The sequence below is a fragment of the Oncorhynchus clarkii genome, chromosome 2 (genome assembly GCF_045791955.1).
Source record: "Oncorhynchus clarkii lewisi isolate Uvic-CL-2024 chromosome 2, UVic_Ocla_1.0, whole genome shotgun sequence".
Lineage (NCBI taxonomy): Eukaryota > Metazoa > Chordata > Actinopteri > Salmoniformes > Salmonidae > Oncorhynchus > Oncorhynchus clarkii.
In genome coordinates this window covers 48,191,988-48,219,115 of record NC_092148.1, presented here as the reverse complement: position 1 = coordinate 48,219,115, position 27,128 = coordinate 48,191,988, and the positions used below count along the sequence as shown (strand labels likewise).

The following is a 27,128-nucleotide window of genomic DNA, read 5'->3' as shown; positions in this document are numbered from 1 at the left end:
GGATAGCAGGATAGCCCTGCGACCTCCTTCATCCTTACAGGGTACTCCAGGAACTTGGGAACATGATTCCCATCATCACAACATGCTTCATCTGACTCTTCAGCTGCTAAATATTTATTCATTCAACAAACACTTGCCACTTGTCCAAACTTTTTACAATTGCAACACTGCAGCGGCTTCTGTACTTATGGTAATTACTCACTTCTTCTCAAGCCTTGCTGATGGTCTCCAAGCACCTGTTGGCGCCAGCTGCCGCCACCTAGGGATGGATTGTAAATAGTGGAAGTTTAATGTCTGACTTTGGCCAACAACACTTACCTTTTCCTAAAACTGTACATGAACAACCTAATAACACTGAAAATAACATCTCTGCACATGATGAGGCTGAGTTGGTTGATGGGACTTCTATACTAGTCTCATCATACAGTATAACTGTACAGCTTTCATATTAATGCAATATGTGTACAAGTGGTTGCACAGCGATTTGTAGCTATTAATAAAATGTATTAATGGTTTAAGATCTGGTTCTTTCAACAACCGAAAAACTGCAACATAATCTATTTTCTTACAAAAATTATTTTGAAAAAGAGAATAATGATTCGGGAAAATGTGCTCAAACAATCTAGATGTCACCATTTGGCATTTTGTGGTACATCTATTTTTTTAAACAAAATATAGCATCTATAGTCATGTGGATGTGTCAAGTGTTAAGTTCTCTAACTAAGGTTTTTTGATTAATTAGACTCCAGTTTGTAAAACATTTAAACGTTCAGTCATTTAGCAGACGCCCTTATCCAGAGCAACTTGCAGTAGTGAGTGCATTCTTTTTTTCGTGAACAGACATTGATGTTAGTGGCAGCCTTTGCCTTCAGGGCCTGTGTTTGGAGTAGAGCAGCTTTTTATTGAAGCCACTGGGGAGTAAGTCAGTCCACTAATAATTCATTGACATACAATCTGCCCCCATTAGAAACAGTAGCATTAGTGAGGGAGATACAGGTGAGTCATGGCGCCATGGTAACTGCCTTAGGCCGAGTGAGCCTTAGTCGGACCTCCTGCTTGGAGAGTGGGGCGTGTGTGTGTGTGGGGAGGAGGAGGGGCGGTGGGGGGGGGTTTATTGGTAGGTGCCCTGAAGTGCCAGAAAGCCCAGAGCTACACAATTGAAACATGCACAAGTCATACCAACAACTGAAACCTGCAACGAACAAGTACCTGCAGAAGAAATGGGACCAGACCAGATATGAGGAGCATAGGAATAAGGTATGAGATAAATGTGTCTGTTTGTGCCTGTATTTATACGTGCACACATATATATGTCTGTAGACAAGTACACAAGTGAATACATGTGCATATTTATTAAAGTGTTAATTCATTAAAGCATATTGTCACATGCCTGATCCCCAGGCATTTTATTTTCCTCCTGTATGATCTTCAGAAGCATTACTTACACACACCAAATTAATGAAGTAAATCAACAATGGATTACATAATTAACTTCCATAACAACCTAACATTAACTTAACATCACCTCCAGCTGAGTACGGCCAGGCCCATTGTGGACACTAAAGGCATTAGAACACCTGCACATGTTCAGCTGAAACTCAAGAAACTCCAGGTCAGTGGACACACACACTGGTTACAATGGTGTAATGATGGGGCGGTGAGTCGGATGCAGGTGAAACGTTTTAGTAAAACACCAAGAACACGACACTAACATAAGGCAGTACATCAAGACACAAGGACAACACCAACTGGTTAGTGAACCTGGGAGAGTGACATATAAATGGGGACGAAATTATGAAGGTAATGGCGTCCAGTTGTGAATCATAATGATTCACAGGTGCGCGTAATGATGAGTGCCAGGTGTGCGTAATGATGAATCCCGGGTCCGGTGGTTATTACTCTGGCAACGTCGTACGCCAGAGATGGAGCAGACGTGACAAATGGCCTGATGATGTTACCTTACAGTGGTGGTTGAAAATATATATATTTGTTTATAAAAGAAAATGACCTTGGTATCTGGAAAAACAAAATAAACATACACTGAGTATACCAAACATTAGGAAAACCTTCATAATATTGAGTTGCAAACTCCGCCTGTTACCCTCAGGACAGACTCAATTCATCGGAGCATGCAGCATGTCGAAAGCATTCCACAGGGATGCTGGCACATGTTTACTCCAATGCTTCCCACTGTTGTGTCAAGTTGGCTGGATGTCCTTTAGGTGGTGGACCATTCTTGATACACAAGGGAAACTGTGCAGCGTTGCAGTTCTTGAAACAAACCAGTGCGCCTGTAACCTACTACTATACCCCGTTCAAAGGCAGTTACATATTTTGTCTTGCCCATTCACCCTCTGAATGGCACACACACAATCCATATCTGAATTGTCTCGAGGCTTAAAAATCCTTCTCTAACCAGTCTCCTCCCCTTCATCCACACTGATTGAAGTGGATATAACAAGTGACATCAATAAGAGATCATAGCTTTCTCCTGGATTCACCTGCAGTCTATGTCATGGAAAGAGCAATGTTTTATATACATAGTGTGCTATCACACCATTATTGTTACTATAGGTTAAAAAGTATTGCAGTAGGACATTTAGTTTCATTGCAGACTGTATATGAAAAAAAATACAGTAGATAAAGTGAAATCATGTATACAGACACAGATATTTTCATCTAGCATAGCCATACAAATGGTCATAGACAAGGGTATAAAATAATTGTAAAACTGCTACTGTATCCTTACAACTACAATGTGTGTGTCTCACATAGGCATTCGATATCTGAAACATTAGAATGTATGCCTATATCAGTCATAAATGTCTACTGATAGCACAGTCATTACCAACAAAGGTTCGAATGTCAAGATATAGTGAAATATAACCTGTCACCTGAAGTGGCATATAACTGGTTAAATGTCAATATCTGACATTTTTTAAATGAGATATGTCTGCCATTACGTCTATTTTTATCGATCAGTTACAAGATGAGAGGCTGGTCACCATCGAGAGAGACAACCGTCTCCTGTCCTCCAAGCTGTCTGACATTGTGCGGTCCAAAGGTCTGGTCGACCACAGGAACCATTATCCCGAGAGAAGGTAAGGGCTACTCACGTTTCACGTTTAAGTCACCGTTAAAAACCTCTCAGCACTGTGTCACGGCAATACTCTCCATAGGAAATGTAATACTGTTTTGTAGTGATATTATATAACGTTCAGTCCATTATTCATAAGATCAATAAATATTTGATGACCTACTGTGGACATTCTTTGTCAAAAGAAAACATGGTGGAATATTAAATGATTTTTAAGGCTTGTCCATCCATCAAATCCTCTTTGTAGATAATGCCTCACAGAATGGTGTACTGATACTCAGTTCTGCATTTATTATTCGATTGTTTATTGGATTGGGAAAGTTGTAATTAGAATACGCATATAACAAACTGTCAAATCAAATCAAATGTTATTTGTCACATGCTCCGAATACAACAGATCAAATCAAATTCAAGTTTATTAGTCACTTGCGCCGAATACAACAGGTACACCTTACAGTGAAATGCTTACTTATAGGCTCTAACCAATAATGATTTAAGAAGGTAAGAAAAAATATATAAATAAGTGTCAGGTAAAAAATAGAAAATAAAAAGTAACAAATAATTAAACAGCAGCAGTAAAATAACAAGCGAGGCTATATACAGGGGGTAACAGGTACAGAGTCAATGTGCAGGGGCACCGGTTAGTTGAGGTAATTGTCATGGTTTTCGTCGTCTGAAGAAGAAGAATCGACCAAAGCGCAGCGTGGTAAGTGTTCATGCTTTTTATTGAAACTGAACACTACAACAAAATTAACAAAGAGAATAACCGAAACAGGTAAGGTGCAAAACACTAAACAGAAAATAACTACCCACAAAAACCATGTGGGAAAAGCTGCCTAAGTATGGTTCCCAATCGGAGAGAACGATAGACAGCTGTCCCTGATTGAGAACCATACCCGGCCAAAACAAAGAAATGCAAAAACATAGAAAAAGAACATAGAATGCCCACCCAAATCACACCCTGACCAAACCAAAATAGAGACGTAAAAAGCTCTAAGGTCAGGGCGTGACAGTAATTGTACATGTAGGTCGAGTTAAAGTGACTATGCATAGATTATAAACAGAGACAAGTAGCAACGTAAAAGAGGGGCTGTGTAGCCCTTTGATTAGCTGTTCAGGAGTCTCATGGCTTGGGGGTAGAAGCTGTTAAGAAGCCTTTTGGAGCTCGACTTGGCGCTCCGGTACCACTTGTCGTGTGGTAGCAGAGAGAACTGTCTATGACTAGGGTGGCTGGAGTCTTTGAACATTTTTAGGGCCTGGATGGCAGGAAGCTTGGCCCCAGTGATGTACTGGGCCATACACACTACCCTCTGTAGCGCCTTATGGTTGGAGGCCGAGCAGTTGTCATACCAGGCAGTGATGCAACCAGTGCTCTCGATGGTGCAGCTGTAGAACCTTTTGAGGAACTGAGGACCCATACCAAATCTTTTCAGTCTCCTGAGTGGGAATAAGCTTTGTCGTGCCTTCACATCTTAGTGTGTTTGGAACATGATAGTTTGTTGGTGATGTGGACACCAAGGAACTTGATAAACGTAAACTGCACCTTTAGGCCTACTTCACACTGATTTACTGCACCAGTCCCGAGATGGGATTTACAGATATTTTAAGGGCTTTTAAGATTCAAGAGAGAAGTTAAAAGAGCAAAGAGAGATTTGTTTAAGTACATTGGTTACTGTAGCTTCATTCACCTCAGTCGCTCTAAAAACACATAGCCTATTAGCTATACAATTAGTCGCTACACATTAAGTCCCATTAACTCATTAGCACAAGGACACAGGGACAAAAAACTATAATTTAATGCACAGAAGGATCTGTTAGTAGAAAAAGTATTTTATTAACAAAAGGCGGAGGTAGAACCACAGGTTCAAAAGTGATGAGGCAAGATTTGTCTTTTCTGGATCCTGGAGTTTTCCCTGTTGGACTAGTTTTGTAGGATTATGTCACCCCCACTTTCAAAGTTCTTCAAATGTTCCGCATTGACTGACCATGTCTTAAAGTAATGATTTACTGTTGTTTCTCGTTTCTCTTTGCTTCCTCAATTTCACGGCGGACAGTCTAACCACTGAGTTGGTTAAATGTAGACTCAACTATATGACATAGATGCACAAAGTAAACAGTATAGTGGTTTAATTTCCACAACAACCTAAGAGTGTTGATGCTCGAGGCTAAACTTCTCCTCTGTTTTGGTCCTGCTGCTACCACTCTGTCACAGCGTGAAATGAACCCATGCACATGCGCAGATACGCTGTGTGACTGTGTGAGTGCGAAGTCTTGCATCTCACTTATCACAATATCTGCGATGCTGCTCATGGTCACGCTATTCGAGACTACCTTTAAAAGTGCTATAATACCATATACAAAACGCTATATGGGAAATAGTGTCAAGGACTAGTGCACTACTTACTTACTACCTGTGCCATGAAGGCCCAGACCCTTTGGCTAAAGTCATAGTACCTTGGATGATGGTACAGTAGGTTACACTGAGCATACATAGTGATGTGTGTAAGACAGAACTAAACATTCTGGGTCTCTCTCTCTCTCTCTCTCTCTCTTTCTCTCTCGGTGCTGTAGTCTGAACGCTGAGAAGAGGAGGGATGAGCTGCTGCAGGTGACTAATCAGAACCAGGCCATCTACCAGCGAATCACGGCCCGTGAATCTGACTACCGTCGTCAGCTCTGGTTGGACGACTGGGAGAGGGTGGTGCGCAGACGTGATGACATCGCTCGTTACCCTCGTGCTGTCGCCAACAAACAGGTGCGATCAATGTGATACAAGTCCATTATAGGAACATTGTTTTCCTCTCTGAGATAGGCGAGAAACCGGAAGCAGAATTTTCATGCATTAATTGATTCAGGCAAAACTGATTTGACCTGAATTTCTGTTTGTAAAACTGAGGTGTGTTCAGTTCGCACTGAGGTGCATTCAGTTTCCCCCAAACTTACTTGAACAGACTTTGAGCTATGTTTGATCCTGTTTGGTGGGTGTGGCAATGAAAGGCTTAAAGCAATGAATAATGTTTTAAAGGGTAGTGGCCATGCTGACAGCGTTCCCGAACCCACAACCCAATCCCTCCCCGTTTTTCAACTGGAGGTTCAGTACAGATAAAATCAAATGTAGACAAACAGAGAACACAGGTATAAATACGCAGGGGATACTGTGGAAGGCGGGCGACACCTGGAGGGGGGCGGAGACACTCCCAAAGACAGGTGAAACAGAACTGGGTGTGACAGATGTAGAAGTCCTCTTCAGGCTGTGCAGGGTGAACATTATAAGAGTACATTAAGGCCAGATTGTTCTTCAATATGTTCAAATGTTCATAGATGACCAGCAGGGTAAAATAATAATCACAGTGGTAGTAGAGGGTGCAACAGGTCAGTCAGTACCTCTGGAATAAATGTCAGTTGGCTTTTCATAGCCAAGTATTCAGAGGTTGAGACAGCAGGTGCGGTAGAGAGAGAGAGGGAGAGACAGTCGAAAACAAGGTAGCACATCCGGTGAACAGGTTAGGGTTCCGTAGCCGCAGGCAAAACAATTGAAACTGGAGCAGCAGCACAACCATGTGGACTGGGGACAGCCAGGAGTCATTAAGCCAGGTAGTCCTGAGGCATGGGGCTCAGGTCCTCTGGGAGTGGATGGAGAGGGAGAGAGGGAGAACTCTTCAGAATGCCCATGGCCAAGAAGAATGTGTTCCAACATTAATTAGTTCCTTGTGCTGTTGGACTACTAAATGTAAGTGAATTGAATTGGTATAATGTACTTATCTATCTAGTGCAGTTGGGACAATGGTCATTTGTGAGTGAATGTATTAATGTCTATGTTGTTAGTGTATGCAACATGATGGACTGACTGGTTTAAATGTGTATGATGTGAGAATGTACAGTGCCTTGCGAAAGTATTCGGCCACCTTGAACTTTGCGACCTTTTGCCACATTTCAGGCTTCAAACATAAAGATATAAAACTGTATTTTTTTGTGAAGAATCAACAACAAGTGGGACACAATCATGAATAATCACGGCATTTATTGGATATTTCAAACTTTTTTAACAAATCAAAAACTGAAAAATTGGGCGTGCAAAATTATTCAGCCCCCTTAAGTTAATACTTTGTAGCGCCACCTTTTGCTGCGATTACAGCTGTATGTCGCTTGGGGTATGTCTCTATCAGTTTTGCACATCGAGAGACTGACATTTTTTCCCATTCCTCCTTGCAAAACAGCTCGAGCTCAGTGAGGTTGGATGGAGAGCATTTGTGAACAGCAGTTTTCAGTTCTTTCCACAGATTCTCGATTGGATTCAGGTCTGGACTTTGACTTGGCCATTCTAACACCTGGATATGTTTATTTTTGAACCATTCCATTGTAGATTTTGCTTTATGTTTTGGATCATTGTCTTGTTGGAAGACAAATCTCCGTCTCAGTCTCAGGTCTTTTGCAGACTCCATCAGGTTTTCTTCCAGAATGCTCCTGTATTTGGCTCCATCCATCTTCCCATCAAATTTAACCATCTTCCCTGTCCCTGCTGAAGAAAAGCAGGCCCAAACCATGATGCTGCCACCACCATGTTTGACAGTGGGGATGGTGTGTTCAGGGTGATGAGCTGTGTTGCTTTTACGCCAAACATAACGTTTTGCATTGTTGCCAAAAAGTTCAATTTTGGTTTCATCTGACCAGAGCACCTTCTTCCATATGTTTGGTGTGTCTCCCAGGTGGCTTGTGGCAAACTTTAAACGACACTTTTTATGGATATCTTTAAGAAATGGCTTTCTTCTTGCCACTCTTCCATAAAGGCCAGATTTGTGCAATATACGACTGATTGTTGTCCTATGGACAGTCTCCCACCTCAGCTGTAGATCTCTTCAGTTCATCCAGAGTGATCATGGGCCTCTTGGCTGAATCTCTGATCAGTCTTCTCCTTGTATGAGCTGAAAGTTTAGAGGGAGGGCCAGGTCTTGGTAGATTTGCAGTGGTCTGATACTCCTTCCATTTCAATATTATCGCTTGCACAGTGCTCCTTGGGATGTTTAAGGTTTGGGAAATCTTTTTGTATCCAAATCCGGCTTTAAACTTCTTCACAACAGTATCTCGGACCTGCCTGGTGTGTTCCTTGTTCTTCATGATGCTCTCTGCGCTTTTAACGGACCTCTGAGACTATCACAGTGCAGGTGCATTTATACGGAGACTTGATTACACACAGGTGGATTGTATTTATCATCATTAGTCATTTAGGTCAACATTGGATCATTCAGAGATCCTCACTGAACTTCTGGAGAGAGTTTGCTGCACTGAAAGTAAAGGGGCTGAATAATTTTGCACGCCCAATTTTTCAGTTTTTGATTTGTTAAAAAAGTTTGAAATATCCAATAAATGTCGTTCCACTTCATGATTGTGTCCCACTTGTTGTTGATTCTTCACAAAAAAATACAGTTTTATATCTTTATGTTTGAAGCCTGAAATGTGGCAAAAGGTCACAAAGTTCAAGGGGGCCGAATACTTTCGCAAGGCACTGTATGTGTATGTGATTATTTTAATGGAAGGTGATGCCAAAGAAAATGTCCATCCTGGATGGACAATAAAGTTTTATTCTATTCTATTATATTCTAAATTAGAGGGAGCATACATAACCTTTTCACATGCGAGTTCCAAATATCTCTAACGGTCGCCCCCCAGTGTGAGTTGTTTTATGCACATGATGTCAGAATGCACTCACTGTTCCAAAATGTGATTGTTACGCAACAGGACAGTTAACACACGTTGCCTGATAATTATCTACAGGCTATCTATGTTTCAACTTGTCAATTTCAAAAGATTTTCTAATAAGTTGTTACTGTAATTTAATTATGCCAATGTGCTTTCATCAATTGAAAGCCCTTAATCTATTTTATGAGAATTTGTAAGATTTCTTGTTTGCATAAAATAGACGCAGACCAGTCTTTCAATAATAGGTCATATAATTTATTCTCGGAGCGCGCTACCACTTAAACACGTGCAGCAGTTTATATACAGATCATGACGTCATTTCACTGCTTTAACAGAATCCCCTCCTCTCGACCGGGACAAAGTAAGGTGAAAAGTTCATTCTAACTTACTAACACACTCCTAGATAACTTGTGACCCCTCAACATTATCGATCACCACTGAACTGACAGTTTTAATTAACAGACAATCTAGGAATTCACTCACTGCCTTATCTAAGTTTCAGTAGGGTCAACCATAGGCTAACGACCTTCTGTGTTTACACAGTCCACAACCCATTTGTTTCTACCTAGTTGGAATGGTGTTCATTAACTTTTTATTACTCCTTGTCCGTGTCACACAATCCCTTCTTATGAACTCATATACTTATACTTATAAAACAGCGTATAAGTTTACTTAGTTACAATTCTATTTAAAATGGGGATATTGTTTATTCATTTATCCATAATAATTTCAACAGTTGTATTTTCTAACAACAGTTTGATTTGAGGTGTGTTCCGCCTCCTCATCTTTTGTGACTAGGGGGCAGTATATTCATTTTTGGAAAAATAACGTTCCCATAGTAAACGGGATATTTTGTCAGGACAAGATGCTAGAATATGCATATAATTGACAGCTTGGGATAGAAAACACTCTAAAGTTTCCAAAACAGTAAAAATATTGTCTGTGAGTATAACAGAACTGATGTTGCAGGCGAAAGCCTGAGAAAAATCCAATCCGGAAGTGCCTCATGTTTTGAAAGCAATGCGTCCCTATTGAGCAGTGAATGGGCTATCAACCAGATTACTCTTTCTCCATATTCCCGAAGGTGTCTACAGCATTGTGACGTAGTTTTACGCATTTATGTTGAAGAATACCCGTAAGCGGCTACTTTGTGCAAGTGGTCACCTGATGGCTCCCAGAGAGATTCTCGCGTAAAATACAGAGGTAGCCATTATTCCAATCGGTCCTACTGAAAAACGAATTGTCCCGGCGGATATATTATCGTAGATATTTGAAAAACCCCTTGAGGATTGATTATAAACAACGTTTGCCATGTTTCTGTCGACATTATGGAGCTAATTTGGAATATTTTGGGGCGTTTTCGTGACTGCAATTTCCGGGCGATTTCTCAGCCAAACAACGGAGCTATTTCGCCTACAAAAATTTTATTTTTGGAAAAAAGGAACATTTGCTATCTAACTGGGAGTCACGTGAGTGAAAACATCCGAAGCTCATCAAAGGTAAACGATTTCATTTGATTGCTTTTCTGATTTCCGTGACCAAGTTACCTGCTGCTAGCTGGACAAAATGCTATGCTAGGCTATCGATAAACTTACGCAAATGATTGTTTAGCTTTGGCTGTAAAGCATATTTTGAAAATCTGAGATGACAGGGTGATTAACAAAAGGCTAAGCTGTGTCTCAATATATTTAATTTGTGAATATTTTCTAGGAATATTTATGTCCGTTGCGTTATGCTAATTAGTGTCAGTCGATGATTACGCTCCCGCATGCGGGATGGGGAGTCACTAGAGGTTCACATAGAACTAGCTGATTTCAGCTTTGCTGGTCATTTATGTTTGAGGCTTTACTGAGCTGGATAAACTTCTCTCTTCCAGAGCCCACCACACTTCACTGATGTTTGCGCAGATCAAGTATGCATATTTTTGCGCAGTCTTGCAAGAATTTGAACATTTTCTTGCTGGCGCTCGCTTTGCCTTCCTTGTTGTTTTCCTTACAAATAATAACTTTGGACATGTGTGCGTTACTTTGATAGCAAGTTCCTTATTTTCTGTATATCGTGTTGTAGTTTCTACAGTACTGTAGGCGCATACGGTATGTAGTATGTATGTTTGGAGCATGATGTATTTACAGTTTTATTCACATGTTATCATGTACTTGTGACAAATAATGCATTCCGATTATTGCATCTTTTGTAATGGACACCTAGGATGTGTGTAAAATACTTTTTTGAAGTTTAGACTGATGACAATGAGCTAAGCTATTTGCCGGCTATGTGTGGCACCATGTTTGTTGACATTATACAATGCATTCTGGGTGTCAAGTCTGTCAACCGAAGATGTTGTAATGAGGTGAAGGAATGGTTCACTCATCTTTTGCGTGAACATCTGGAAGTGAATGAAGGGAAGTGGATGATCGTAGAAGACACACCCCCTTCAACATGCATACTGTAAATAGACCAAACTCATCTTGTCTCCTCTTATTACGTTTGGTTGATGCGAAAAAAATAAACATTCCGACGTGCACAAACTACCCATCATCAGATTACTTTCGATTTCTAGAAGTGTTTTACGTAATTATTTCGATCAACGCTAGAAGTGTTTTACGTAATTATTTCGATCAACGGTGAGCTCACCTGTGATGTGATGAATTATAAATAGTAATTGCTGTTAGCTAATTCATATTGTGGTTTCTGTCAGTTGAGAGTCATAGAAATATGACCGCTTGTGTTATGTCAATCTTGCCTACATTTTCCGGTTTGGATGATTGTGTTATGGCTGTAGCTACTTCTGTGAATCTCTGAACATTGCATCCAAAAATAAGCTGCTCACCTTCTGGACATAACTTTGTAAGGACTGTGTTTGTGCAAAATGTTTCTGTGAAAAAATAAGTGTGGCCAGCTCAAAGGCTGATTGTTGGGTCAATCGAAAATGGATGTTCTAAATAAGCGTTCTAATCACACCTTTTGATTGTACGCAACAGCGACCACTATTGAGCGATCACACCCGTTTGTTGGTATGTGTAAAATTGTTAAATTCACACGGGACACTAGATAAGACAGGATAATTACACTAAGTATAACGGACTGACCATATTCCCCCGGCACATAGACTATTGCAGCATAGATACTGTAGGCTGAGACAGGGGTGGGTCAGGAGGCACTGTGGCCCCGTCCAACGATACCCCCGGACAGGGACAACCAGGCAGGATATTACCCCACCCACTTTGCCAAAGCACAGCCCCCACACCACTAGTGGGATTTCAACAGACCACCAACTTACTACCTTGAGACAAGACCCACAAAGATCTTCTCCACTGCACAAACCCGAAGTGGTGCAAAACAGGACATGAAGATCACGTCAGTGATTCAACCCACTCAAGTGACACAACCCTCCTAGGGTCGGTATGGAAGAGTACTAGTAAGCCAGGGACTCAGCAGGGACTCAGCAATAGGGTCAAAGGGAGAGAATCCCAGTGGAGAGAGGGGAGCTGGCCAGGCAGAGACAGCAATGGCGGTTCATCGCGCCAGTGCCTTGTCTTTCACCTTCGCACCCCTGGGCCAGACTACACTCAATCATAGGACCTACTGAAGAGATGAGTCTTCAGTAAAGACTCAACCCTTTCACACATACCATCTCATGGGTGTGATTGTTCTACAGTGGTCCATGAAGCGTACGATCACACCCATGTGATTAGAACGCTTATTTAGAAAGCTTATTTAGGCCAATTTTGAATGACGCAATATTTACACTATTTCAGCTGTCGCCCAGGGTCAGCCCACAGGCACCCGGCCTGCCACAACGAGTTCGCTAGAGCCCGATGAGCCAAGTAAACGACGTTGGGCCAATTGCGCCCCGTCCTATGGGACTCCCGGCCATGGCTGGTTGTGACACAGCCCGGGAATGAACCCAGGTCTGTAGCAGTGGAGGCTCCTCAGAGGAGGAAGGGGAGGACCATCCTCCTCAGCGAACTTCATAAAAATAACTATTTTAAAACATTAAAAAAGTTATCCTTTTTAGATGAAACTATACTAAATATATTCACATTTCACCAAATAATTGATTAAACACACTGTTTTGCAATGAAGGTCTACAGAAGCACCATGGTGTTGCCGGAGAACAGCTAGCTTCCGTCCTCCTCTTGGTACATTGACTTCAATACAAAACCTAGGAGGCTCTTGGTTGTCAACCCCTTCCATAGACTTACACAGTAATTATGACAACTTCCAGAGGACGCCCTCCAACCTATCAGAGCTTTTGCAGCATGAACAGATATGTTGTCCACCCAATTAAAGGATCAGATAATTAATCTACAGCTAGCTAGCACTGCAGTGCATAAAATGTGATGAGTAATTGACTCAAAGAGAGAGAAAGACAATAGTTGAACAGTTTTCAACAAATTAATTTCTTCAGAAATGAAGGAGAAGCAAGAGAAAGAGAGTTACACTTACTTAGCTAGCAAATGTAGCTGGCTAGTTTAGCCTTCTCAAACACCCGGCTCCAACGAAGGGATGCTATGTTAGCTAGATGGCTATGACCATCCAACACAACACGGGAACTCTTCCAAGTCAAGGTAAGCTTTTGGTTTAATTAATTTATTGCCATTGCGCCGGTGTAACTGCTTACTGACTAAACACTGTAACGTTACTGCATGATTGATGCAGGCTTGCTAATGCATTAGTTCTATTAGCTATGTTGACTAGGACGTTACATTAGCTAGTATGTGGACAACGATGTAGGCTGTGTGTAGTGGTTATGACATGGTTTGACTTGGAAAGTTTATTTTGCCCATGAAGGCCTGATTCACACAGGCTCCTCTTGTCACGCCCTGATCTGTTTCACCGCTCTTTGTGGTTGTCTCCACCCACCTCCAGGTGTCACCTGTTTTCCTCATTAGTCCCTGGGTCATCTTGTTTGTCAAGTCAACCAGTGTGTTTTTCCCCGTTCGCCTTCACTCTGTTTTGCTAGTGCTCCCAGTTGTGACCCTTGCCTGTCTGGACTCTGAACCCACCTGCCTAACCTTGAGCCTGCCTGCCACTCTGTACCTCCTGGACTCTGACCTGGTTTTGATCTTTTGCCTGTCCACGGCCATTCTCTTGCCTACCCCTTGGATTATAATAAACATCAGAGACTCAAACCATCTGCCTCCTGTGTCTGCATCTGGATCTCGCCTTGTGCCCTTATACCTCTGAACAGTTTATGTTGAGATGTGCATTTATTTGGGCTGAATTCAGAGATGCAGTTAACTCTAACTTTTCCTCTGTAGCACAGGTAACTGGTCTTCCTTTCCTGTAGCAGTCCTTATATGAGAGCCAGTTTCATCATAGCGCTTGATGGATTTTGCAACTGCACTTGAAGAAACTTTCAAAGTTCTTGACATTTTCAGAATTTCTGACATTCATGGCAAAGTAATTGTGGACTGTTTCTCTTTGCTTATTTGAGCTGTTCTTGCCATAATATAGACTTGGTCTTTTACCAAATAGGGCTATTTTCTGTATAGGACTCCTACCTTGTCACAACACAACTGATTGGCTCAAATGCATTAAGAAGGAAAGAAATGCCAAAATGTTATTTTAACAAGGCAACCCTGTTAATTGAAATGCATTCCAGGTGTCTACCTCATAAATCTAGTTGAGAGAATGCCAAGAGTGTGCAAAGCTGTCATCAAGGCAACGGGTGGCTACTTTGAAGAATCTCAAATATAAAATATATTTTGATTTGTTTAACACTTTTTTGGTTCCTACATGATTCCACGTGTTATTTCATAGTTGTAAAAAGAAAGAAAAAACCCTTGAATGAGTAAGTGTGTCCAAATGTTGGACTGATACTGTATCAATCGCAATGATTAATTTGCTATTTAGTTTCCTCATTGCACCTTTGCATTTGGACCTGTCAATCAAACACGGTGGGCAGGGCTTTGGTAACGTAAGAGGCTTTCTAGCTATGCTCAGACAGAAATACCGGTTTATTTCTTGAAGTACAGTATTTCTGGATAGGAGAGGAAGAGGCGAAGCTGTACTATATACTGAATAACTCTTTATATACTGAATAATCTTTGCTATGCTGGCTAGGACAGCCGGTGAGTAAGGAGTTTGAGGGAGGAGACACAGGGAGACAGATCAGGCATTGTGCTTGCTGCAAGCTACTAGCAATGATGGCTAGTATATGTAGCTAGCTAGGTTAGATACATTAGCAAGCTGGCTATGGTGAGAGGCAAGTCAACTCATTTTAAGAGATGGGTAGATGGACAAAACCTACAAAAAATATTCTGGTATAACAAATAATATAAATACACTGAACAAAAATAACCTCCACATGCAACAATTTCAATTTTTTTTCTGACTTACAGTTCATATAAGGAAATCAGTCCGGTGAAATAAATTCATTAGGCCCTAATCTATGGATTTTACATGACTAGGAATACAGGTATGCATCTGTTGACCACAGATACCTTTGAAAAAAGGTAGGGGCGTGGATACAGTTGAAACCGGGATTCATCCATGAAGAGCACACTTCTCCAGCGTGACAGTGACCATCGAAGGTGAGCGTTTGCCTACTGAAGTTGGTTACGACTCTGAACTGCAGTCAGGTCTAGGACAACAAGCACGCAGATGAGCTTCCCTGTGACTGTTTCTGACCATTTGTGCAGAATTTCTTCTGTTGTACAAACCAACAGTTTCATTAGCTGTCCGGGTGGCTGGTCTCAGACGATCCTGCACGTGAATAAGCCGGATGTGGAGGTCCTGGGCTGGCGTGGTTACATGTGGTCTGTGGTTGTGAGTCTGTTGGACTTACTGCCAACTTCTCTAGATGATCAGCAACAAAAAAGGTTTCAACAACTGCTTGAAGTCCTGAGCCAACCTGGATACCAACAAGATCCTGAAGGAAATCGACGAGTACCAGCAGCCTTATACTATGGAGGAACAACATACTCCATTGAGGATAGAGCCAGCTACCTCACAAAAGAACTCCAACCGACCAAAAAAAGAAGAGATAAATTAACAAACAGGGACAATTAACTTACCATTGAAGTAGAGGCTAGTGCTGTTGCTGGAATCCATGCAACACTTAAAAAGTTGTGTGAGGAGGTAGCAGGGCTGAGGGGGAACTTGGAGTTTAGTCACAGTGAAATTCTCGCACTCCTAGGAGATAAGTCACTCACAGCCAAGGTAAAAACCCTCGAATCCAATATGGATTGTCTACTCAGGGAAAACAGGGGGATGACAGATTCGCTACCAGATTCGCTACCAGACATACAAACCCAAAGTATGCGTGATTTCATTTTATTTTTCTTGGATTTTGACAAATGCAAAGGGCGCAGTGAGAGAGTTCATGCAGTCCACCTTGAAAGTTCCTCTAGAGACTGTAAACAAGGTGGTTTCCCAACGAGTGCACAGGCTTGGAGCTCAGAGAGACAAGACCAAGGGTCCCCAACCTATCATCCCAAAATAGGGGAAGGGAACATAAAGGGCCAAAATTCAGTCTCAATTAGCAATTTCCCCGGGAGATAAACGAACGTTGCAAGAGACTGTATCCTGTACAGAAGCAACAGAGGGAGAGGGGTAAGCATTGTGGACAAACTCTTTATAGAAGGACAGTTTTTTTCCGAGACAGCTCCATAACACCATGGTTATACTAAATTCTACAGGGACACCAGGTTACGGAAAAAAACATGGGGATTGTAAAATATCTGAACAGTCTGAAGTTGATACACGCACACACACACTCAAATACACACTCGCTTACACACACGGACACACACACGGATGCACACACACATACACATTTGATCGCTCTCCTCTCTCTCTCCCCCTCTATTGTCTAGACCTTGTAATAATGCAATATGTTTCTTGTTTGTCCATCTTTTGTATGTCTTTGTCTACATAGTATATGTTTACAACAAGCAATGGGAAGATATCAGAAACCCATTGCATATATGTGTATATATATATATAATATATAGCCATTGATTCTAGAATAACTTATAAATGCTTCATGAGCTTAGTTCAACTATCACACTCTATGAGAACCCAAAATATAAGCTTGTTTTACTCCAATGTTTGTAAACATTGTAAATGTAAACAAACACTGTATAGCCTCATTACATGGTTAAAACAATAATTGCATCCACAGTTCTGTCTATTATTCTGAGAGTGGTCACATTTCTCCAGGCCCAATAAGTACTTCGTTTTGGGGTCATGCTCAGGTAAAACAATTGGGCTAATCTGTACTTCCATATTTTCAAATCCTATTCTTGAAGACCAAGGTGTATAACATTTATTGGAATGACTGGAATTCTGATAGACCTTGTGTTTAACTGTTAAGATATAATTTAATCGTATAATTATATGTAGTAGAAAGCAATGGGTTAGAAAAAGCCTACATAACCAAGCCATAAAGTAAAATGTAACATCCATACTGTATATGGCCAGCTATGTAAACTTTAACATTGATTTATCCTGCAATAGATGTTGTTCAATTGGTAACATGCATTTTTGTCTTCTTCTTAAGGGGAAAGTAATCTAAAAGTAACAGAATGTAATCAGATTACGTTACTGAGTTTTGGTAATACAAAAGTTACGTTACTGATTACAATTTTGGACAGATAACTAGTAACTAACGGATTACATTTAGAAAGTAACCTACACAACCCTGACTGTTGACAGGAAACACTCTACATCTTTAGATGAAGTTGCGTGGAAAAGGGAATGGGGCGGTGAAATAATTATCTGTCATGGAAAAGGGATCTCAAAAGGTGTAATGATACTAATTAACAAAAATGTCGATCCGAATGTGCCAACAGTCAGGAATGATCCGCAAGGAAGTTGGACCCTTTTAAATATGAAAGTGGATGAAGAACAGATTTGACTCATTCATCTATATGGTCCAAATCAAGATGATGCACACTTTTTTGAAAATATTTATTACAAATCTATTAAACTTACAGGCAACAACTGATCAAATCATTATGATGGGAGACTACAACACAGTACTAAGTACCTCAATAGACCGTAAAGGAAATCATTCTACAAACTATCATCCTCGTGCCCTTAAGATCACAAATATTATGGACACGTTAGAAATAGTGGATAAAATCCTGACCTAGTGAGACATAGATGGAGGAGTCTTAATCAATCCAGTTGTCTTTACTACTTTCTTGGCTCTTTCTCTCTAGCATCAAAGGTTAAACAAATATAGACATTGGAAATGTAATCAAAGTCTACTGGAGGACAATTTGTTCTTAACTAAGAGAAAATAATTAATAACTTACATTTTCCCAGTATATTATAGGTTCAGCAAACCCCTTATTGTTTGGGATACCTTTAAATTTACCTTCACAGGTCATTCAATGCAATATTCATCAGTAAAGAAAAAGTGTTTTCGTCTGAAGAGACAAGACTACCAAGGGAAATACAGGAACTAACAGTACAGTAAAACAGTACCACAGAGGTACAAAACAAGTTAGAGGGAAAAAAAGACCTGGAGGAACAAAAATAAAGCAAACTGGAAGGAACAAATTCTTCCTGAATCTTCAACAAAGGAACGCTACCAAAATAATTTGCAGAAACTCGTTACTATAGACGGAGTCATTGATGATTCTCCATATTATATTTTAAAAGAAGAAGCTAAATATTTTAAGCAGATGTTTTATTTTCTGTCTCCTCCTCACCCCCTGAACGAAGATTACTATAAGGAATTATTTCCAAATATTATTATAATTTTTTTACAATTCAACGGGAAGGGCAAATTACAGAGGAATAACTTTTTGAGGCTATTAAATCCTTTCAGTCTGGAAAAACCCCACGACTTGATGGCATATTGGTAGACGTATATCAAGCCTTTTTTGATATACAGCTTGTTTTAACTACTCCTATATACATGGTAGTATGTCAGGTACTCAGCAGGAAGGTCTGAATTCACTACTTTTAAAGCAATACCCAGATGGAAAATACAAAGATCCATCTAAACATCTGGAGGCTTCTTACACTTAATGCATAGCACTCAGAATTCAAAAGGTTTTACCAGGTATTGTTCATCCTGATCAGACAGGTTTTTTACTTGGGCGATACATTGGAGATAATATACGACAACTACTAGAAATAATAGAACATGAAACATCTATGAAGCCGGGCCTGGTATTCATAGTGGATTTTGAAAAGGCCTTTGATTAAGTAAGACTGGATTTTACATATAAATGCCTGGATTTTTTTCCATTTTGGTGAGTCTCTTATTCAATGGGTAGAAGTAAATGTATAGCATCCCCAGGTGTAAAATAGTAAATGGTGGCTACTTCTCAGAGAGTTTTGAACTGTCAAGAAGAATTAAACAAGGGTGTCTGCTGTCACCATATATATATTTTTTACAGCCATCAAAATGCTAGCTATTGAAATCAGATCAAATAACAATATTAGAGGATTAGAAACGCAAGGCTTGAAAACAATGTTGTCCGTTTATGCCGATGACTCAAGTTTTATGTTAAGTCCGCAAGCTAGAGCCCTGCAATGTGTCATTGAAGATCTAGATAACTTTTCTGGCCTCTCTGGGCTAAAACCTAATTACTATGAAGTGTACCATATTACGTATTGGATCTTTAAAAGACAACTTTTACATTACCCTGCAGTTTACCTAAAAAATTGCCTGACAGTGAAGTAGACATACTTGGTATTCATATCACAAACATAGAAACAGTAAATAAATGCTCCACAATGAATTTCAATAGAATACAAGTAAAAACAAGATCCGGCAACCATGGAGAGGTAAATACCTGTCTATTTATGGAAATATTACACTGATTAACTCCTTAGTCATATCTCAGTTTACTCACAAACGTATAGCGCTGCCTACTCCTGATGATTCATTTTTCAAATCATATGAGCAAAAAATATTTCACTGTATCTGGAATGGTAAACCAGACAAAATAAAGCATGCCTATGTATATAATGAATATGAACTGGGGGGGCTGACATTATTAAATATAAAAGCACTAAACGTCTCTCTAAAAGCTTCACTTATTCAAAAGTTTTTTTGAACCCAAAATGGTTCTCAAGTAGATTACTAAGAAAAGCTTATCCCTTGTTTAAAAATTGCTTTTTTGCCTGTGTGCAGATTGCCATTTTTAATTTTTGATTAATTAAACCTTGTTCAAAGTATCTCTCTTTTTCAAACAAGCAATACAGAGCTGGTTACAATTTCAATTTCACAAAAGATAGAACAAATATTACAACAAATTTGATGGTTTCTCTAAAATACCTGTATTTATGGAAAAGGTGTTTGAGAAGGGTATTCTGTTTTTAAGTGATATTGTACATTGGAATGGAAGTTATGTATTTCCTGGAGCTTTCAGAATTGTATGGGAAGGTCTGCTCAATCCATTCAGACCCATTGACTTTTTCCACATTTTGTTACATTATAACCTTATTCTACATTGTAGAATATTAGTGAAGACATCAAAACTTTGAAATAACACATATGGAATCATGTAGTAGCCACAAGTGTTAAACAAATCAAAATCAACTTTTATATTCTTCAAAGTAGCCACCCTTTGCCTTGATGAGAGCTTTGCACACTCTTGGCAATGAAGAAAATAGTAAAAATAAAGAAAAACCCTTAAATGATTAGGTGTGTCCAAACTTTTCACTGGTACTGTATTTTTATTGACATAGTGACTGTGTGTGTGTGAGAGAGAAAGAGGGACCCATTTGGTCATTAGTCTTTACAAAAACTTCTGGTTGTCATTTGTCATGGCACCATCACGGTATCCCCACAAGAGATGGGAAGCCCACCTGCCTGCTCTGTCCCTTCAGTACTCTGACACAATATTTTCTTGAGCAGTAAAGCTGTTCCTTGACTGAATATTGTTCAAGCTGCAAGCCAAAGTAAGTAAGAGGGTGGCTTTGCACAAGCCTTTGCTTGTGAAAGCCACAACGGCTCATAGGAGCAAGAGCCTATCTCCTGTTTCTGTAGTGTGAGGATAAGACAGGGATCAAACTGTCCAACCTTCAAATCTCAGTAAGGACACTAACAACAAGGGCACGTAGATGGTTATGCAAGCCATAGGTATAACTATATTGCCTATTAAATTGTTCCATGTCGACTGGAAAATGAGAGGCATGTACAATTAACCATGACAAAGTATTTTATTAGATAGAGACATTGTCCTACAGGTAATAGTTATTCTTAGAATCTTAAAATCACTGGTGTTCAACAAACATATTACTATCTACACAAAGTCAACATACTGTACGATTGGCAGAGCAATAACATTTCTGTATTGTTTTTTGCAGAACATCTTATTGAACCTGTGATACTAGTGGTAGTTGTAATTTTGACTGAACACTTCAGGCAGTTCAGAGAGATTGGATAAGCCTGCCCTCATATTCTTCATCAGTAAAGTTAGAAATATTAGTAGTATCAGTGGGGATGATATTCCGTGTTGGTTTCTATCAGCCAAGTCATCAGCCAGAACTGCCTGTGGAAAAAGGAGTACAAAATATGCAAAAAGGTTAGCATGGATGGAAACCTAAAACACAGATGATCAATGTTCAACTCATGAAAAGTGCACTAGTCACAATTCAATTCACATATCCTACTGTTTTTATTGTTCACAATAACTGTATGCTCTAGTTTAGTGCCTGCCATAACCAATCAATCATTCACTCAATTTATCCAAGTGTAGTCTTATTGAGTTCAATGAGGTGTTATAGCACAAGTAGGGATGACAAGGTTCACACTGTTAGGCAAGAAAAAGGAACACTGAACTAAACTAAACAATTGTACAAATCCATTGCTCTTCCATTAAAGGGAGTAGCTGAGTGCAGACCCTTGGAAGAAGGGGAGGGTATCAAGGCATCTTTCAGCCATTTTGGTGCCCCTCCAGCAGCCCTTGCTTTCTATGGGAGAGCATCCTTACCTGTCTACTGGTGGGCAGCTTGGTCAGTGGCATGTGGAAAGACAGAAGGGGGCAGTGTCTGCTGGAGGAGCTGCTGGGGTTGCCCATACACAGCAGTGACATCATAGTTTCCTGAGAGCTGGAACATGAAATAGATAAGTTGAAAGGAACACTGTTGGGTCTGGGCCAAATGAACTAACATAGAAAAGGATTTTCTTTCAAAAAACTTGGTAGCCTTCAAATCAGACAAAATGTGTTCCACGATGTCTTGTTGTGACAGTAGCTAGTTAGCTAGGCTAGCCAGTGGGCTAACTAGCGAATGTTAGACAGTAACCAAAGATGTTTTATAACTAACCCAAGATAGACCAGAGCCTGTCGTTTCCATGTGAGAAAATGAATAATAGTGGACAGAACAAGCAAGGAGGTGGGCAGAGCCAAGTATAGAGATCCTATCCTACCACTGCTTTTAATCAGGGCAAGGTGTCTGGTAACATGACCGAATACAAACAGTGCAGCTATTCCCTCCGCAAGGCTATCAAACAAGCTAAGCGTCAGTACAGAGACAAAGTAGAATCTCAATTCAACGGCTCAGACACAAGAGGCATGTGGCAGGGTCTACAGTCAATCACGGACTACAGGAAGAAATCCAGCCCAGTCACAGACCAGGATGTCCTGCTCCCAGGCAGACTAAATCACTTTTTTGCCCGCTTTGAGGACAATACAGTGCCACTGACACGGCCTGCAACGAAAACATGCGGTCTCTCCTTCACTGCAGCCGAGGTGAGTAAGACATTTAAACGTGTTAACCCTCGCAAGGCTGCAGGCCCAGACGGCATCCCCAGCCGCGCCCTCAGAGCATGCGCAGACCAGCTGGCCGGTGTGTTTACGGACATATTCAATCAATCCCTATACCAGTCTGCTGTTCCCACATGCTTCAAGAGGGCCACCATTGTTCCTGTTCCCAAGAAAGCTAAGGTAACTGAGCTAAACGACTACCGCCCCGTAGCACTCACTTCCGTCATCATGAAGTGCTTTGAGAGACTAGTCAAGGACCATATCACCTCCACCCTACCTGACACCCTAGACCCACTCCAATTTGCTTACCGCCCAAATAGGTCCACAGAAGATGCAATCTCAACCACACTGCACACCGCCCTAACCCATCTGGACAAGAGGAATACCTATGTGAGAATGCTGTTCATTGACTACAGCTCGGCATTCAACACCATAGTACCCTCCAAGCTCGTCATCAAGCTCGAGACCCTGGGTCTCGACCCCGCCCTGTGCAACTGGGTACTGGACTTCCTGACGGGCCGCCCCCAGGTGGTGAGGGTAGGCAACAACATCTCCTCCCCGCTGATCCTCAACACTGGGGCCCCACAAGGGTGCGTTCTGAGCCCTCTCCTGTACTCCCTGTTCACCCACGACTGCGTGGCCACGCACGCCTCCAACTCAATCATCAAGTTTGCGGACGACACAACAGTGGTAGGCTTGATTACCAACAACGACGAGACGGCCTACAGGGAGGAGGTGAGGGCCCTCGGAGTGTAGTGTCAGGAAAATAACCTCACACTCAACGTCAACAAAACTAAGGAGATGATTGTGGACTTCAGGAAACAGCAGAGGGAACACCCCCCTATCCACATCGATGGAACAGTAGTGGAGAGGGTAGCAAGTTTTAAGTTCCTCGGCATACACATCACAGACAAACTGAATTGGTCCACTCACACAGACAGCATTGTGAAGAAGGCACAGCAGCGCCTCTTCAACCTCAGGAGGCTGAAGAAATTCGGCTTGTCACCAAAAGCACTCACAAACTTCTACAGATGCACAATCGAGAGCATCCTGGCGGGCTGTATCACCGCCTGGTACGGCAACTGCTCCGCCCTCAACCGTAAGGCTCTCCAGAGGGTAGTGAGGTCTGCACAACGCATCACCGGGGGCAAACTACCTGCCCTCCAGGACACCTACACCACCCGATGTCACAGGAAGGCCATAAAGATCATCAAGGACATCAACCACCCGAGCCACTGCCTGTTCACCCCGCTATCATCCAGAAAGCGAGGTCAGTACAGGTGCATCAAAGCTGGGACCGAGAGACTGAAAAACAGCTTCTATCTCAAGGCCATCAGACTGTTAAACAGCCACCACTAACATTGAGTGGCTGCTGCCAACACACTGACACTGACTCAACTCCAGCCACTTTAATAATGGGAATTGATGGGAAATGATGTAAATATATCACTAGCCACTTTAAACAATGCTACCTTATATAATGTTACTTACCCTACATTATTCATCTCATATGCATACGTATATACTGTACTCTATATCATCGACTGTATTCTTATGTAATACATGTATCACTAGCCACTTTAACTATGCCACTTTGTTTACATACTCATCTCATATGTATATACTGTACTCGATACCATCTACTGTATCTTGCCTATGCTGCTCTGTACCATCACTCATTCATATATCCTTATGCACATATTCTTTATCCCCTTACACTGTGTACAAGACAGTACTTTTGGAATTGTTAGTTAGATTACTTGTTGGTTATTACTGCATTGTCGGAACTAGAAGCACAAGCATTTCGCTACACTCGCATTAACATCTGCTAACCATGTGTATGTGACAAATAAAATTTGATTTGATTTGATTTATTGGTACGTTCTAGCATTTATTTGCATATTTCCGTTAGGGAATGCCTACTCTGTGTGTATGCGGTTGTGAAGTAACTCAATTCGCCCTTGCACTTCTAAACCACACCATTTTTAGAAACTTTGGCAAAGGGTGAAGTCTACAAAACGTGTTTGTTAGAAAATCTTGTTTGGAAAAAGAAAACTGTAGTTGAGATCAAATGATTAATAAAAAATGAGCAGAATGTCGGCCAAAATCCATCTTGATCCATCTCCTCCCGCTGCCGGCCAGTGGGCTTCCTCTCATCACCATATTTGGTAGTGAGTGGAAACGCCACCCGGATGCTTCACATTTACACATCCGGTGAGATAGCTGGCTCATTGTTCTATCTGTGGTAGCTGGCTTCATATAATAGCCAATTAGCCATATTAGCTACTAGTAGCACCCCTCCACTGAGCTCCTGCAAACTCCTCGCACACACTGGCTGTTGTTCTTCTTCTGTGTGGTTTGACACTGGCCGTTGTTGCCGGGACAGCCTAAAAACACACCTCCTCGATACAGCTACGACCGAAAGTGACTATTGCCAGAGTCCGTGCTATCCAATATACTTGGGACCTCCCTACCCCATTGAAGTTGAAATTTAAAATGTTTAGGTAAGGTTTATGATTAAGGTAAGGGATAAGGTTAGGGTTTAGGATAGGGACGTCCTAAGGATCCCGGATAGCACTGACCCTGTTGCCAGCAAGCACAGACAACCTCTTCCATCGCACGTTACCAAAGACCCGCCCACTGTGTTTGATTGACAGGTCTAACACACATCGAAAATGAAAACGCAAAGGAGCAATGAAGAAAGGAAATAGAAAAATTATGCAACTCAATTTTAGGGAAGATGTTCCTAACGTTTGGTACACTCATCAGTGGCGGCTGCTGAGGGGAGTACGGCTCAACAGATGAAAACCATGTGTTTGATATATTTGATAGCATTCCACTCATTCCACTCCAGCCATTACCACATGCCAGTCCTCCCCAATGAAGGTGCCACCAACCTGCTGTGATACTCAGTGTACATGTGGTCGAATACTTATAGAGCATATGTTGGCTGTATTTCTTTGTGTGTCAGTGGAGGTCTGTGCATGTAGGAAGGGGAGAATGGACCTCCCTTTTACAAGAATACAAAGGATATATATTTAAAAAAACTCAGGGTGAATAGTACTGGGGCGGCATGTAGCCTAGTGGTTAGAGCGTTGGACTAGTAACCAACTGAAAGATTACAAGGTCAAATCCCCGAGCTGACAAGGTAAAAATCTGTAATTCTGCCCCTGAACAAGGCAGTTAACCCACTGATCCTAAGCTGTCATTGAAGATAAGAATTTGTTCTTAACGGACTTGCCTGGTACAGCAGCACTATGCAGAGACCTTTTTACACACTCCAATTAATTTACAAGCATTTCAGTCTGGAACACTTTTTGGAATCTAAAATGTGCTCGCTAGCTACCTGGGAGATGAAAGCCCTGCAGTTTCAAATCAAATTTTATTAGTCACACCCGCCGAACAACAGGGAAATGCTTTCTTACGAGCCCCTAACCGACAGAGCAGTTTAAAAAAAATATGGATAAGAATAAGAGATAAAAGTAACAAGTAATTAAAGAGGAGCAGTAAAAAAAATAACAATATATACAGGGGGGTGCACCGGTACTGAGTCAATGTCCGGGGGCACCGGTTAGTTGAGGTAGTATGTACAGAATTAATTAAAGTGACTATGCATAGATGACAGAGAGTGGCAGTGGTGTGGAGAGGGGAGAGGGGAGCAATGTGGATGGTCTGGGTAGCAATTTGACTAGATGTTCAGGAGTCTTATGGCTTTGGGGGTAGAAGCTGTTTAGAAGCCTTTGGAATGTCTAATAATGATTGGTAGCAAAGAACTAGCCAGGTCCTATTCTGTACGTGCTGTAGCCAACTATTGTCATGCCATGCAATGTTTGGCATGACAATGAAGGAACACTTAGAGGTTGACTTTAAGTGCAAACAGACTGGACCATCAGGCTAACTAAGAAGTGACGCGCATACCTTTGTTCTCGTGTCCCCCTTACTTCTTCTGTAAGTAGAAATCCAAGCGGAGGGTGGAGTTTGCGGGCAGTGACTCGGGACAAAGGGAGAAGTCTTCCGAAAGCAACAGCTACAGTGACACCAACACTGACCAGGAGGTGGAGGAGGAGGAAGAGAAAAGGGAAACAGAAGAAAACAAAGATACTCTAAATGAATGATGAAGTGGGAAAAAAACTATTGAAATAAGCATTACTTTTAGTTTTATTCAGAAGTCTGTGATGTTGTATTCTTTCATGCCATCAATTCCTGTTTTAATAAAGAGGCGCTATGGCAGAAATGTTTTGTGTCAGTGTGCTAGTGCCTGGTGTAGTGCTAAGTTGCCCCTAGATGCTCATCTTGGGTAAGTTTAGCATTTTCCTCATGGGCACTAATGGTTAAGGTTAGGATTGGGGGAGCGGGAGGATCTGTACCTGAGGGAAACTTCACTCCGGAGTGCTCGTGGGTGGTATGCACCTACCTTGACATTGCACTTCTCTCCCATTAGATGGCAGCAAATGCATGAGTATTGATGAGAGGGCAATTTGTATTTCCTTAAGCAGGGCTCTGTTAATTATACAGGGGAATAGAGAGAGAGAAGAGAGAACATATATTACCTATCTGAAGACAAATTACTCTTCTTGCCAGGAGAGGAAACATCCAAATCCGAAGAGGGGGTAACAAACGAGGGGGCATCTCACCCCATTTGGCTACTACTA

At 41.3% G+C, this 27,128-nt stretch overlaps 1 protein-coding gene across 1 annotated transcript; it reads left to right on the top strand.

The window, feature by feature from the left end:
* The first annotated feature begins 1,142 nt into the window (after window positions 1–1,142).
* On the top strand, window positions 1,143–26,591 carry LOC139377457 (sperm axonemal maintenance protein CFAP97D1). Its single transcript, XM_071120489.1, has 5 exons — window positions 1,143–1,257; window positions 1,532–1,612; window positions 2,983–3,101; window positions 5,669–5,852; window positions 26,433–26,591. Exons 1-5 carry the CDS (start codon window positions 1,165–1,167, stop codon window positions 26,589–26,591), a joined length of 636 nt encoding a protein of 211 aa, XP_070976590.1. The 5' UTR covers window positions 1,143–1,164.
* The last annotated feature ends 537 nt before the right edge of the window (window positions 26,592–27,128 follow it).